The sequence below is a fragment of the Ictidomys tridecemlineatus genome, chromosome 5, assembly GCF_052094955.1.
Source record: "Ictidomys tridecemlineatus isolate mIctTri1 chromosome 5, mIctTri1.hap1, whole genome shotgun sequence".
NCBI classification, from domain to species: domain Eukaryota; kingdom Metazoa; phylum Chordata; class Mammalia; order Rodentia; family Sciuridae; genus Ictidomys; species Ictidomys tridecemlineatus.
Genome location: NC_135481.1, coordinates 78,218,280 through 78,233,893, shown reverse-complemented (window position 1 = coordinate 78,233,893; position 15,614 = coordinate 78,218,280). Strand labels below are relative to the sequence as shown.

Here is a 15,614-nt window from a genome sequence, read left to right as displayed (position 1 = left end):
CATTGTTCAGGTGGTGACATCTGCACAGACTTAGTAGGTTGCTCACTTAGATTTAACCCAAAGACAACTTTGACAGATTATCAGAATCTTTTGGTGAGGGTGGTAGGTGGAGTGGGGAAAGGAGTGAGGTAATTCTGAAGAATGACTTTGATTTTTAAAAGCACAATAGTATTATCATCTCAATGGTTCTGCTTTAGTCTATTCTAGGGCAATATGAAAGAGAAGTTTTGCCAAATGTCAGAAAAAAATTTCTAAATAAGTCATTTTAGATTACATTTGAACTCTAAAATAAAAACATATAAGTATGTATTTGTCTATCAGATCTTAGTGCATTTTGTTAACACTTTCCTTGTGGAAGATATTTGAATTTTTCATATACTACTTTCTTAACAATGATTAACTATAGCTTTAATAAGTGGATAAGAGGTGGATCCATAATTTATTATGTATACTTAAAAATAAGACTTTATATTTCTTAACAGTAGGAAAACATTAAAATGGTTACCTCTGTGAATGTGTTCCGATTAGCTTGCAAGCCAACTTTTACTACCTCAAAAGGGTTAACCACGATGGCTTCTGTTAGTCCAGATCCCAATCCAGCAATGGCAAATGTCTAGAAAAATTAAATCCATCAATTCTTTAAAACAAGTGATCATGTGTACTAGGTTAGGTATCCTATTCATTATACTATGCAGCTATGTTATGATGAGAATGGAGAAGCCTATGTAAGTGCACCATATACCATTACTAAACAGCTTTAGTTCTTGATTAGATGCTGACAATTCATGAAGAAGAATTACAGAAGCCACAAACCACATCCTAACAATTTCAAAATAAAATGTCAAAGCCCCATCAACAATGACTTTTTCCTTTAACAAAGGGCAAGATTATTTTACTGATTTGAGGTGGATACTAAAAACATCTGCACTTAAAGAGAGTTTAAATTGTAAAAGGAGAGCTTCATTTTTTAAACATCTATTTAAATACTTTTATTGAGCATATGAAGAAATATAAGGAGCAGAACCACAAATAAAATGTTTATAAAAAGCTAAATTCCAGGTAGCTGGAAACATTCAAATATATAGTCATGTTCCTAGAGTCACTATTTTAGACTGTTAATAAACAAAAATTAATTTTTATTCACTTTCTCTATTTAAAACAAAATAAAACTGACGATTGCCCTATTTCTCTGGACTTAAAGCTGAGAATAAAAGCTAAGATAAAAAATAGCTAAGTTGTTCTGAAGGGCCCAACTAAAATCTAGAACATTTATCAAAAAAATTATCATTGGACTTTTTTTTTTTTTAAATTAGCATCTTTAAATGCAGTGGGCATTAGATTAATGCTTTCTTCCTGTCTTTATCTTCTTCATGATCCTTATACTTCTTTTATATTTCAGGTTCCTAATTGCTGTGTATTAAATAGAGGTACTTTGTATTAGGCAGAGGGGAGTGAGGGAAGGGGAGGTGTACAGGGTAGGAAGATAGGGGAACGAATAGACATTATTACCCAGTGTACACAATTGGTATGATTCTTCATTATGTATAACCAGAAGAATGAGAATACTATATTTACATATGATGTGTCAAAATTCATTCTACTGTCATGTATAACTAATTAGAACAAATAAAAAAGAATTCCAGAAATAATAATAATAATAATAATATTTTTATGGAATTTTCTTCTAAGTATAATGTTAAGAGTTTTCCAGAAAAAATTATATCAAAATGACCATGACAATTAAAACTCACAGAGAACAAAAACACAAATATAGAAACAAAATCAATCAAATCCTCTATGTCTCCAAAATAGATGCCAGACAAAAAGTAATTCTTTGCTGTAGAACCTCTACTTCCAGGAGAAGAAATGGCACGTATACAACAGAAGAATAAAACCAGTGAAGAGTAAAGAACATATACTCTTATTAAGGGTTTCTAATATCTTCAAAGAGAAGGGAAAAAGGAATATTCTCTAATGTAAGAGGGGCAGATAGGGTAGAACAAGGGCTAGATCCAGACCTGTGAAAGTGAGTTAAGGATTTGGTTCTGCCACACATTGGCTGTATGACTATAGCTTCCATGGACTGTAGTTTGTACACAGATAAAAGTGCTCAGCCATGGGGTGCATGGAGGCTGAAACACAGTCTGTACCCTACTTTCCAAGCCAGACCCTGGACAGACATTAGTCAGGAGGTAGGGCCAACTTTTCATGATTCACACAAAGGCACCATGTGTGCTAGCTGGGGCTGCCTATGAATCTTATCTTTGATAAGACAGCTTTCTCATCTGTAAGATGAAGATAATAATATCATACCTCAGAAAGTTATTATGAGGGTCAAAACAATGTGCAAAAGCTCTTTGAAAGTGCTTTCCAAACACCATTGTTCTTGTTGCATATAAAAAGGGATGAAGAATGGTATTGCATATAGATTCTAGGAGACAAGGCATAACTAATGATGTTTTCCTTTTATCCCACTTCATTACAATTTTAAGCATAATTTGTATAGGGTAACTGACCAAATACTTTATTCATTTATCTCAAACTTCTATCACGGAAGCCAAAAGCAGGGGGAAAGTACCAGTCTCAAACTCTTCTGACTGGGAAAGCTAAAATCCAGATGTTCAGGGTTTTTATTACTTACTATATGCAATCTTCCAAGTAATTCACTTTTTGGTTCTTATATAATGCTCGGCTACATTTGCTGTCAGAACTAGTGTTCAGCAGTCCCTTGTCAAAAGAATTGATCAGATACCAGCAGATTATATTACTTAGGTTGCTGCAGAGACTTGAGTTTACTGTTGGGTTCCCAGTCTCCTAGGTTTTTCATGGGAGCACCAGGGAATATTTAATACCTAAGTGCCTAGCTGTATCAAAAAAGAAACTAGAATAAATGAGTTCAAGAAAAGAGGAGAACTGTATACAGTTTGCTTTTCATGCATTCTGTTATAGTAGCTGGAGTAGCCAACTGCTTTACTGTTTCAACTCTTAAGTCAAAGACCTGCAGTCTCTCACATGGAACCAATGCTCAACACAAAAATGCCAGCTGGCCCTCTGGAGGCCATATTTTATTGTCTTTTGCTAGGAAGTCTTTAATCCTCTTTTGGCTAACATGTTTACAAAGCCAAAAAATGACATTAAGGGAAGACACTGAGGGATTAAAAAAAACAAAATCTTGATGTAATTTTGAGATTCATGGCATGACCCCTCCTTTCCAAGAGAGTGTGCTTCACAGCCGCTTTGTTCAGGCAGAAGGTTGGAGAGGAGATTTCTTGGTGATAACAAAAAGCAATAGCTTTACATTTTTTAATGAGATCCCTTCAAGAAAGGGAGCAGGTATCATTTTTAAAGTAACAGAAATTTCTTCTTGGATCGTCTGTTTGGTAGAGTAAATATTCTGAAATGAAACTTTACAAGTAAAGTATAGATGATCTTTGATATACAATGGTTCAACCTACGAATTTTTACTTTTGTGAAAAATGATTCCTATTCCATATTTTGAATTTTGATCTTTTCTTAGACTAGCAACATGAAGTATTATACTCTCTCATTTTGCTGGGTGGTGACCATGTGCTGTGGCTCCCCATTAGCTATATCATCAAGAAGGTATAAACAGCCAATGTTCTATGGTGTACTTTGTTTATAAGCTATGGTAGGTAGGTAGTTGTATTAAATTAACTAGGTAGGCTAGTTGTATTAAATGCATTTTTTACTTATTATATTTTCAACTTATGGTGGGCTTATCACAAGTGAAGCAGCATCTATAATTGAAGAGTTGAACCTCAGAACATTGTCTCTTCTATTGAGTTTTGAGGCACATTTCACTGGGCAAGTGAGGATTTACCTAAAGAATAGACTGTATATTGCTAATTGTAACAAAAATGCACTTTATTTTGCAGATTTTGAGGGAAAGATTAGTGCATTTGCTCTCTCTGGGGCTCTTGGTGCTCACACATTTGGCTAATATAATTTAACTTGCGTAGGAAAAGCAGCAAAATCACCAAGATAGAGAAGAGTGGCATAGGGAAATGTTCAAAACAAGTGAATTTCATGTAATATTTAAGGTGTGTTGTTATAAAATGACTATTCACCATGGCTAAGTTGTTTACAGCCATTTATATAAAAGGCCCTTCAATCTGTGCCTGACCACAGAGTGATTTTGTCCTGAGTGACTTGAAGTCCCATATTGGCTACAGCTTGAGCAATAGCTAGAATAGTGACCTGTTAGGCAATTTCAGGCATACTGACTTTTATATAAATAGATATGTGTCATATGTATGTAAACATATGCATGTTTTGGTTTTAAAAGAGTCTTTGATAAATGTACTCTTTATTTTATATTCTTGACCATATCTCATATAGGTCCTTCCAGGCATATCATTATTATTATCATAAATTCATCACTGGGAGCTATAAAATAGTCAAATTGTGAGTTATTAGGAAGATGGCTTTCAACAAGTAGCTGAACATTGAATAACTTGAATTCATATTTTAGTAGCTGGGCTTGGGGAAATCAAAAGGGTTTTTGTTTCTAGATTTTTGCTTTATGAAATAACACACACACTTAAGTATAATAAATACTCTCACTTACCAATGCTGGTGACAGTGACACATATCCTAGCAATTTCTTGTACTGCTCAAAGGTGAAAAACTGTGAAACAAAACCAAGCCCAGAGATTTATGACAATTTCCTGTAACAAACTCTTTAATTGACTAAAATTTCTTTGCTAAATCATTATATTAACCATCATTTTAGAAAATGATAAGCCATATAACAGTTTTTAATCCTGTTTCGGGCAGTTGCTATTGAATCTTATTTTAACATTCACATTTTTCAAATGTAGTTATAATAACCTACAGAAGAGCTGATGGAATCCTTTATAGCAGTAAATGAACCATACAACTTCCATTTACCATGACCATTTTCAGTTTCCCCAGACATCAATAGACTTCTTTTTTATGGCAGTGATTCAAAATTATAGGCACAGAGACCTGGAGTCTTGGTCTCCTATGTTTTCTCTATGAACTGCTTTTCCAACAAATGTCCAATTTTCTATAACACACTTGTAAAAGACATTCAACTTCTCAGACTTTATATTATATTGCTGTGTCTCTCTACTGTTTCATGATATTATTAAACATTAAATAATTACAAAGATGCCATGCTAAACTAGGGAAGGGCCCAATGAAGTTATATAGTCCATTCCCTGCCTTAAAGCCAAACTATCCCCAACCTGAATGAAGATAGCTGCTTATTCTTTTCTTTAAAATCTGATGAAGAAGATGATGATGATGATCGAGATGATTATCATGATGATGGGGATGTTCAAGATACTATTAATTCCTTCAGAAGATGATGTTTAATATAATTTTATCTTCAAAGAAGAATGTTTGAAGAGAGAAATTCTTTTCTTAATTAGAATAAGTTATACTCCATATATGTATAATATGTCAAAATACTGTCATGTATATCTAAAAAGAACAAAATTTAAAAAAGAAAAAATTCTATAAAGGCAAATCTAATCCGTCCCCTTTCTACATCCTAGTTAAAAAAAACTATGATTAAACATTATTATTATTATTATTTGTGTGTGTGTGTGTGTGTGTGTGTGTGTGTGTGTGTGTGTGTGTATTTGGTGCTGGGGATTGAACCAAGGACTTTGCACATGCTAGGCAAAATGCACCTACTGAATTACATCCCCAGCTCCTGAACATGTTTTGCTCCTGGGTACTTAGTTGAGTAGTTCCAACATCACTGATAATATATGCTCTTAGGTCCTGCTAGGTTGGATTCTTAAGACCTAAGAAATGGCAAGGGAAATCAAATGTTTTCTACTCTATTACTTTATAGCCTAGTAAAATGGGGCAAGAAAGAAAATGAGATTTTGGGGGCCAAATAATACTTGTTATTAGAAGGAGCTGGTGCCTTATAGACAAGATTCTTACTGTGTCTTTGGACAGCCCAAATGTCATTATACCACAAGATGAATTTTAATTTCTTTTAAAGACTCAGGAACTACGTTTGGGCCATGGTCGTTTAGATTAACTATAGATTTGGACTTTCTCGGAACAGGTTTCCATTTATTCACTCATCTAATGAATATTTACTAGATTCCTTCCATTTTAGGCACTGGGAATGCACCAGTGAACAAAGAGACCCCCTGTCTTCTTGATATCATACTCTAGGAGATGGTGATAACCCTGAAACTATACTGGTGTTAGATAGCATTAATGGAGACCACTGTTGGATGAGATTCACACTAGAACTATGGGAGGAAAAGGGTTATCACCTTAGGTTTTAAATATAATTTATTTTTCCTCCATTTTGTAATCACCTCATCGCTATGCTTTGACAATCACTTTGCTGGAAGGTAAGCAATGCTGGGTCTGCATTCCAGCTGTGCCACTTAGCTTGAAAGCATGGGCAAGTTGTTTAACCTTTCTAACTCTCAAGAACACAAAGCATGCCTGTTAAGTGTTTCTACTGGGGATTGAACCCAGGGCCTTACACATACTAGGCAAATGCTTAACCACTTAGCTACATCTCTAGCCCTAATAAGAGAATTTAAGTAAGATTCCCTAACATGTCTGGCACATAGGAGACTTTTGGAAAGGATTAGTTTCCATTCTCTGTATTCACTTAGGTTATGAAAGGAACCATAGATGCATTAATTATGTGTACTTCTCATGAGAGCCTACTGTGGTCCAGGAAACATGCTAACACCTACCTTTTGCATGTGAAACTATATAACTCATATAGCAATACCATCAGATTAAGAGGCTAGAATACAATCATGAGTCCCATTGCATATGGAAGCAAAGGACTGAGCTTATCCTTGAGTTAAGTCTAACTCCAAAGCTTCTGAGTACTCTTACCCCTATATTATATTTATTCCCTGCCACCATGATTGTTAGTGGTTTGGAAAAATTTTGCCCTTGGGTTTTCTTGCTGCTGAGGATGGAGTCTTCTTGCCTTCCATTACACCTGATGTGGTCACACAGAACCTGGAAGCCTCAAAGTCCCATAGGGCAGAAGATTTTGAATTTTTGTTACCAAAAATCTGCATAAAAATATTTATCCAACACACACACACACACTCAAACAAATGCACACATGCACAAGGGAGAGCATATGGTCTTAGATTTAAAACTGAAATGAAATATTACTATAAAACAATATTTACTTCCTATGGTAATACATTATTTTCTGTTCTATCTCTTTAAAATTTTTCTGGTTATGACCCACTGCATCTAATGATTTACTAAAATGAATCCATGTCCCCTGGGTCATGACCTACAGTTTAGAAACACTGGACTAGGGACCTACATTAGGACAGGGTTACAGGAAGTTCTGATGACCTCACAGAAATCTCCTCTATCTTATTAGCTTCCAGTGTGAAGATGTATTTGTTTGTTGACTGGTTTGTATTTTTTCTGGCTTTCCATCATTATAAGGATGAAGGGCCCAAGGGATGTCAAGGGAGAAGTCCTTGTGAGGATTTCCAAGTCTACACCCTGGGAGCAATTCTAGGCATTTATTTCCCTATCTCTAAGGTTATTAAAAACCAAGCTAGACTAGTTGATTGGCACCCACTAGCAGTCATGATGGAACTTTTGGTGAATGACTAGGATGAAATGATTCAGGTTCCTGAGAATAAAGAAGCCTTACAGGTCACAGTGATAAATTGTTAAGGTACTAAATTCAAAAGTAATGAACACCTCACATATTCTAATAAGCAAATAGTAGGTAAAGCTAAAAAAATGCATTTTAATTTTTACTTTTGCAACCAAAATATAGTTGTCTGGATACAAAATAAAACAATATCTATTTGTGTATGATGTCATGCATAACTAATTAGAACAAATAAAAATAAATAAAGAAAGAAAGAAATAAAAACAATTACTCCAGAAAGGGAAAACCAAATCTTTTAAAAATAGATTTCTAACAAAAGTAAAATAATATAAATATATTCATTGTAATTTGAAATCAATGTTCATTAAAAACATCCAATTATTCATCCATCTATCTGTTCAAGAAATATTTTACAGGATGTGTCTCATGTTTAAAGCTTAGGAGATTTTGTACTAGATTTATATCCTTAGGAACTAATAGATCAGCTGTTATTTTAATTCCTGTTAATATAATACTACTCCTTTATGGCTTTCATGATATTTATTTTTTTCAATTTTGATGATATAGTTACACAGAATAGTGGGATTCATTGTAATATATTTGCACATGCACATCACATAATCTGGTTGATTTCATTTCCCAACACCTCCCTTTTCTTCTCCTGCTCCTTCTCCCTAGTCCCATTTCTTTACTCCACTGGACTCCTTTCTATTTTTGTGAGATACCTTTTTTATTCCTTTTGTCTCTGTGGCTTGCACATATGAGAGAAAACATGCTCCTTAACATTTTGAGTCTGGGTCATTTCACTGAGCATGATGTTTTCTGGTTCTATTCATTTTCCTGCCCATGTCATGATTTAATTCCTCCTTACGACTGAGTAAAACTTCATTGTGAATAGATACATCACATTTCCATCCATCTATTAGTGGACACCTAGGATGGTCCCATGACTTGGTTATAGCAAATTGCATTGCTGCCCACACAGGTATGTATGTATCACTGTAGTGTGCTGACTTAAATTCATTAGAATAAATACTGAGGAGTGTATTGCTGGTCATATGGTGGTTCCATGCCTAGTCTTTTGAGGAACCACCACACTAATTTCTATAGTGGTTGGAGTAATTTACAACCCCACCAACAGTGTGTAAGTTTCCCTTTCTCTCTTCATCCTTGCCAGCATTTATTATTTGCACTCTTAATGATTGCCATTCCACCTGGTGTGAGGTGAAGTCCCAGTGAGGTTTGATTTGCATTTCCCTGATTGCTAAGGATGTTGAACATTTTTTTCACATATATGTTGGCAATTTGTGTTTCTTTTTTGAGACACACTTCTTTAGTTCATTTTCCCATTTATTGATTGTTGGACATGATATTTCTTAATAATTTCTCAGCCAAAACATTAGCTAAAGCATAGACTGATAAAAGTACACAGTCATATAAAATATGAGGTTGCACTCTAGGTATGAAATCCAAAAGGTCAACATAAAGTTTTTACCAAAGTCAAGCAAATGTATGGCTAAAGAGTTTTGAAACCATTCATATCCACTCATATCAAATACAAAATTAATTTTGCTGTATATAACCTATAATAATACGCAGAAATTGGTGATCTGGCTGGACTTATTGACCATGTCCTTCCTGGAGAAGTGTCACACTGTGGTAGGACAGAGGACATGGGTACATTGGTACATTCTACCTGGCTAAACCAGTTCTCCATCTTCCCCTTTGTTTTCAATTTGTGCAGTTTGAACCATTTGAGTGTTACTTTTAACAACTGGGATCTGAGTAGTGCTCAATTTAGGGCTAATTCTGAGGCACGATGCTTCTAAATATCCTTTCAATGCCTTTTGAATTTTGATGCTTTCTAATTTAGCTGGCAGGTACAGGCACTACTCCCAGACCTGTGTGTCTGCTAAGCAGTGTCCCTCTAAAACTCTTGTGCAGTTCTTTCCCAACTCTTGGCGGTGTCCTTACAGGTGTGCACTGGTCATATTCAGCTGAATACTTGAGGGGGGACCTTCTGCAATCTCAGGAGTTGTCTTCCTGCATAGCTTGCTCTTGGCTGGTACTCTGTCCTGTGAGCTCTAGCTCCTTTGTTCTTCCCACTCTCTCAGCTCTTTTACCACCCAGGGAGTCCACTGGGCTCTACTTTTATTTCCCCTCCCATCTTTAAGCCTGTAAACACTCTCAAGGCTTAAGCTGTGGTCATCACAGGGCTCATCTCATTTGTTTTAGTTATTACTACAATTCCTTGTCTGATTCCAGTGCCTTGAAAGTTGTTGTTTCATATATATATATATATATTATTTTTTTTTCATTTCTGTCTTGTTGTTTCAGGTGGTAGAGTAAATCTGGTCTCTGTAACTCCAGCTTGACTAGAAATAGAAGTCTTGGCCCTCCAGATACTCAGAAGAGTTGATATGGAGATTTGGGTAAACAAATTCTCTCTCTCTCTCTCTCTCTCTCTCTCTCTCTCTCTCTCTCTCTCTCTTTCTCTCTCTCTCTCGACTTCTTTCTATAAATTTCTTTGTTTCTTTCTCTGTTTAATTCATTCAATTGAATATTTACTATGTGTAGACATCATAAGTGTGGGTATATCATAGAGAGCAAATATCCTTCACAATTCATAATATCTCATAATATGAGTTTGGTTAATATAAAGTAGTCTTTGAAAATCTGAACATGGAAAAATGGTATTTATGGACCTGTGAAGTTAAAGACTAAACCCAGGAACCTGGAATATACTTCTCCTATCTCTGAGACCAGTTGTTTTCTTCTGAGATTTTCATTTCCCTTTTCTAATTGCAATACTAATTACATATTAATTTGAGAATGGGAAAGTTTCATTTATTTAGCATCAGTGAGTCTTATTATTTTAATGATAAATATAATTTCAAAGAATAAATTACAAACTTAAAATAGTCTGGTTTTGATTATGGTACCAACTGCAACTGAAGTGTCCACACTGAAGAATGAATACACAGTGCATGCATGTATGGACACATACACACACAGAGTATCAGAATATTTTTTTCTGAAGTAAACTTTGATGACATACAATGAAGCAGTTTATGATGTATGAAATTACTACAATCAGGTGATTGCTTTCCTCACAAATCCTAAGATAAATATCTATAAAATGAATGCTTTTATAAATTGTGTTGAAAAAACTAGTGCTATCCATCTGGCAAAGATACACTTAACTCCAAGTTATACTTAAAAAGCCAACGGACTTACCATATGTCTCAATAATTTTAAGGTAAAATCTACTTGAAACAAGATGTCTGGGACACATACACTATATCCAGTTGCCCAAAAGTTCATCTGTTAACCATTGTTCTGGCATGAAACACTGCTTCTTTTTTATTTTTATTTTTTTTTAAAGTACAGACTAACTCAGTTTTGTAAAGCTTAACTTTTCATTTTTCCTTGTGAAAGATTGCTCAGTGTTGATAAACTTTAATCTTCTTAAAGTTTAAATTTTCTTTAATATATGGTATTAAAAATATTTCAAGAAAATCTCTAATTATAATGTACTTTATTTATACATGCAAAATACTGAACACATGAATATGTTATTCCATGGAGACAAAGTGACTTTCTTTTTGAACAGGAACTCTGCTCTGTTTGTTTACTTGGGCAATCTTTTATCAAGTGAAGCCATTTCATAATTCAATTCAGCCCTTTTGTGTACTTTGGTGAACTTTTTCCAGATTCTGTATTGCAATTCAGATCCTTATAATGAAATTTGTATTGAAGTGATAATATAAAATCATAAAACTATAGCAACAAAGAGGAAAAATTTATAGAGAAATTATGTTTTAAAGGTTTGTTTTCTGAATTCTCTACCCAAAATTAAATTCTGCCAAATTACTATTTTAACATAATGTAAAAGTTTGATGTTTGTGTATATATGTTTAGTTATTTCATAATAATTTTTAACACAGTAATTCCCTTCTCTTATTTAGCAAAAGTTTTTAAGGTGTTCCTTCTTGCCTTTCAGGAATATTGGGAATATAAATTGGGAATGTGAAAAATCTTTATGTCATTAAGATAAATGACACAAAGTTGGAAATATGTCTGTATATGCTATTTTTGTTGAAAGACAAAGCCCTATTTGGTTATGTCAGTTCTGGGGGTAAGGGAGCAATGCCAGTCAGACACTGTAATCAGAATTTTTGTCCGAGAGAACATACAAAAAAAATGCAGCTATAGTTTTTTAATCCTAGGAGGCTCTGGAACATCTCTCTGCTACTAATCAGATATTCAACTGGAAATAGTACATAAACTTCCACAGTTAAGTGATTAAAGAAATGGAAGTCTGGGCAGTGGAAATAATAATTTTTAAGTACCAGAATGGAGAACTTTAAGAGGAGACTAAAGGTAAAAATAAAGCTGACATGCCAAAAAAATATGCTATAGAAGAATCATATACAAAGAAATATAGTCTATTTTATAAGATGGGAATGATTTGGGGAAGAAGGTTTTTCTACTTCTCTTTCTTTAATAATTACTGCTCCAAAGGAAAATGTCTGAATCGCTTTGAGAAAAGGCCCAAGCTATTTTGTGGTTTCTGTGGTTTGATTACATGAATTTCATTCACCACTGTGTCCTTTGCATAATTTCCTTATTAGAAGGGAGTACATTTACCTAAAAAAAATCTACAAACTGATACATATATTTGAGAGATTGATCAAATCTAATTATAATAAACATTGTGCTATAATTTCTGCATTAAAGATTTTAGTGTTTTATGTTTAAGTCTTATTACTTTCCCCTTGTTTATTGTGGGATATTTTAATGCTGAGGCTGTTACTACACCTTATTTTCACTTGGTGGGAAGGCATACCATGCTTACCTTCACTGCTCTTTTTGGTGTTTCAGCTAAGATGGGTGGCAGAATTCCCTTGTAAAAACCAAACAACCTGTTAGAGAAAAAAAATTAATATAAATAAGGGAATTAGAAAATAGGTAATTCCACCGTTAAATCATAAAGTCTTCCTAATTATTTACCAATCATGAAAATTTCCTTTGTTTTAATTCTAAAGATATGAATTCTGTGTTTCCTAGGATTACAATATTGAGAGAATGAATAAATGACACTGAGACTGGAATCCCTTAAGTAAATTGCTAAATATGACCATGAGTTATACCTTCAAGGTGAAGTTGACCCTTCTCACTTTAAAGAGTCTTGAATTAATTTATCTTCTCAGTTGTATGGTGGGTAGCTTCAAGCTGTCAACAGTCTTGCATTTCTTCCCTTCTGATAATTCAGTGAGGTTAGGGCTACTCCTAAATTCACTAGAATGAACTTTTTTGAGGCTAACAAGGTAATGAAATCTTCAATTTTAGTTTTAATAACAAGCTCTGTGTTTATGGGTCTATGGTATTAGTGCTTCCAGTCCTGTTCTGAATTAGTCATAATTTTTCTACTTCCATAATGGAAGTGGAAGAGTTTCAGGAAGGGCAGTTAGAATCTTCAAACTCCCTTGCTGTTATGCAGTCTAGTAGGACGCAGGCCAGCTATCATTAAGAATGTTGAGGGATCCAAGGACATAGATTCAGACCTTTATAAAAGAGAGAAAGGGGAAAACTACAATGAGTGGTAGATGCTTATGATTGGACTTTTAAAAAGTCACAACTTGTTTCTTATTAGATTTTAGGATTCAAAATTTTAAATTTCTCTGCCCAGGAATCTTCATACACAGGCCAAATCTTAATTTTAAACTTGAAAATATTTAAATAGAATATTCCACATTGTTTTCTGAGGTAATCAGTTATCCTGACAAGTCCATAAGTGATTATAGATAGGGCCACTTTTGTTTTTTAATTGGTCCTGGGGATTAAACTAAGGGGCACTTAAATACTGAGCCACATCTCCAGCCATTTTTATTATTTATTTAAATTAAAAAATTTAGTTGTTAATAGGTCTTTTATTTAATTTATTTATATGCATGCTGAGGATTGAACCCAAGGCCTTACACTTGCCAGGCAAGCACACTCTACCACTGAGCCATAACTCCAGCAGCCCTTTTTTTTTTTTTATTGATTTTTTAAAACAAATAAATGACAGCGGAATACATCACAATTCTTATTACACATATACAGCACAATTTTTCATATCTCTAGTTGTATATAAAGTATGTTGATACCAATCCATGTCTTCATACATGTACTTTGGATAATGATGTCTCTCGAATTCCACCATCCTTGCTAACCCCTGGCCCCTCCATTTCCCTCCCAGCCCTCTGCCCTATCTAGAGTACGTCTATTCCTCCAATGCTCCCCCTCCCTACTCCACTATGAATCAGCTTCCTCATATCAGAGAAAACATTTGGCATTTTTTTTGGGGGGGGATTGGCTAACTTCATTTAGCATTATCTTCTCCGAAGCCATCCATTTACCTGTAAATGCCATGATTTTATTCTCTTTTATTGCTGAGTAAAATTCCATTGTGTATATATGCCACATTTTTTTTTTGTCCATTCATCTACTGAAGGGCATCTAGGTTGGCCAGCCCCCTTTTTATTTTTTATTTTGAGACAGGGTCTTGCTAAGTTGCTTAGGGCCTTGCTAAGTTAATGAGGCTGGTTTAGAACTCATGATATTCATGCCTCAGCCTCCTGAGTTGCTGAGATTATAGGCATGTCCTACCAAGCTGACATCTGCCCATTACTTTGATTTAATGGATCATGTTAGTATTATGATAGTAAGCAACAGAGACATATGATTTGAAGGGGTTTGGGAGTTCATGAATTGCCCCACCCCCATCCACTCCAATTTTAACTACCAATGCCTGAAATTCTCACATCTACACTTATTTACTCAAGACACTTATCAAATTTAAATCCTCTTTATCATCTATATTTCATTATAAATTATTTTTAAATTTTAAGTATGAGAGTGACTAAGCATAGGTTTGATCTTCCCAAAAGATTAATGTGATTTTCTGGTAGACAGTCTATATCTGTAATGGAAGAAGTTATTAGTTTGGTTCTTTTTGTGCTGATCTTTCCACATCTGAAAAATTATGCCTGGTTATGTGGGAAAAATGAAGAGGAACATAAAAGTAAGTAAAGCTTTTAAAATAGTGTTCAGGTTAATAGAGGGACTTGAAATTCTATATGATAGATAACAGTTACAGGTAGAAAAGTTGGTTAGCCTGGAGAAGAACAGCTTTATGGGGTAATATGATGAACATGATGGGTCTCTTGAAAGGCAAGCATGTAGGAAATATATTAGACCTTTCTGTTTGTTTCCAGGTGGTAGGTCTGGGACCAACAGGTGGAAGCAACAAGAAAAGACAGATTTTTGGCCAATTGGAGCTTAAAGAAGTAGTATCTCTAATAGTTAGAATTATCTAAAAATAGAATGGGCTTTCCTGAAAAGTGCAGTTACAATTTGGCATGTGCAAGCATCCCCGGATGACCACTTGCAATGGGATGCTGTAGATGGGATGTACACAACAGTGGAAGGACTCAATGGTCCCCATGATTGGTCTATTCTTTTATTCTAAGAAAAAGAACAAGAAGACACAGGCAAGTACTTTTCTAAAGGGACAAACTCTGCCTTACTTCAGATTTCTGCCTCAAGTACAGCACTGCTTCTCTGGAAGATGACTGAAGTCTTGTAAGTAACACAGAAGGACTTCATTTTAAAAGTGATTGGAGAAAATATTAAAAAGAGGTGTAAGGCAGGAGGGAAGAGAGAGGCAGCTGGAAGAAGCATAAGGATTTAATCTGAAAAGAGCTGGGAGGTCCAGAGCCCTCTGCTTCATGTTGGCGATGCTTCGTTGACGTGCCCTCCTTCCCTTCTCTCTGCTTGGCTCCTTTCATGTGCAATCACCACCACCCCCTGTTCCACTACCCTGAGCTTTCCAACAGCAAATGAACAGTTTTAACTGGAAAATCTCAGGGACTGTAGGCAGCTTTGCTATCAAATGGGAAGTGAGAACCATCTTTTCTTTGCATTGTTTTCAAAGTAT

The 15,614-nt window shown here is 34.8% G+C and overlaps 1 protein-coding gene across 12 annotated transcripts in view; it reads right to left on the bottom strand.

Annotated features, from left to right (window-relative positions):
* Positions 1 to 15,614, bottom strand: part of Slc25a21 (solute carrier family 25 member 21) — a 497,747-nt gene that overhangs the window by 40,142 nt on the left and 441,991 nt on the right. For 10 of the 12 annotated variants that reach the window (XM_078050204.1, XM_078050206.1, XM_078050211.1 and 7 more), the window contains 3 exons: positions 12,489 to 12,555; positions 4,589 to 4,648; positions 506 to 613 (listed from right to left, as the gene is read on the bottom strand). In XM_078050204.1, coding sequence (XP_077906330.1) covers positions 506 to 613; positions 4,589 to 4,648; positions 12,489 to 12,555 — 235 coding nt within the window. The remainder of the gene's footprint in view (positions 1 to 505; positions 614 to 4,588; positions 4,649 to 12,488; positions 12,556 to 15,614) is intronic. The other 2 variants (XM_078050209.1, XM_078050201.1) reach the window with 1 other exon arrangement.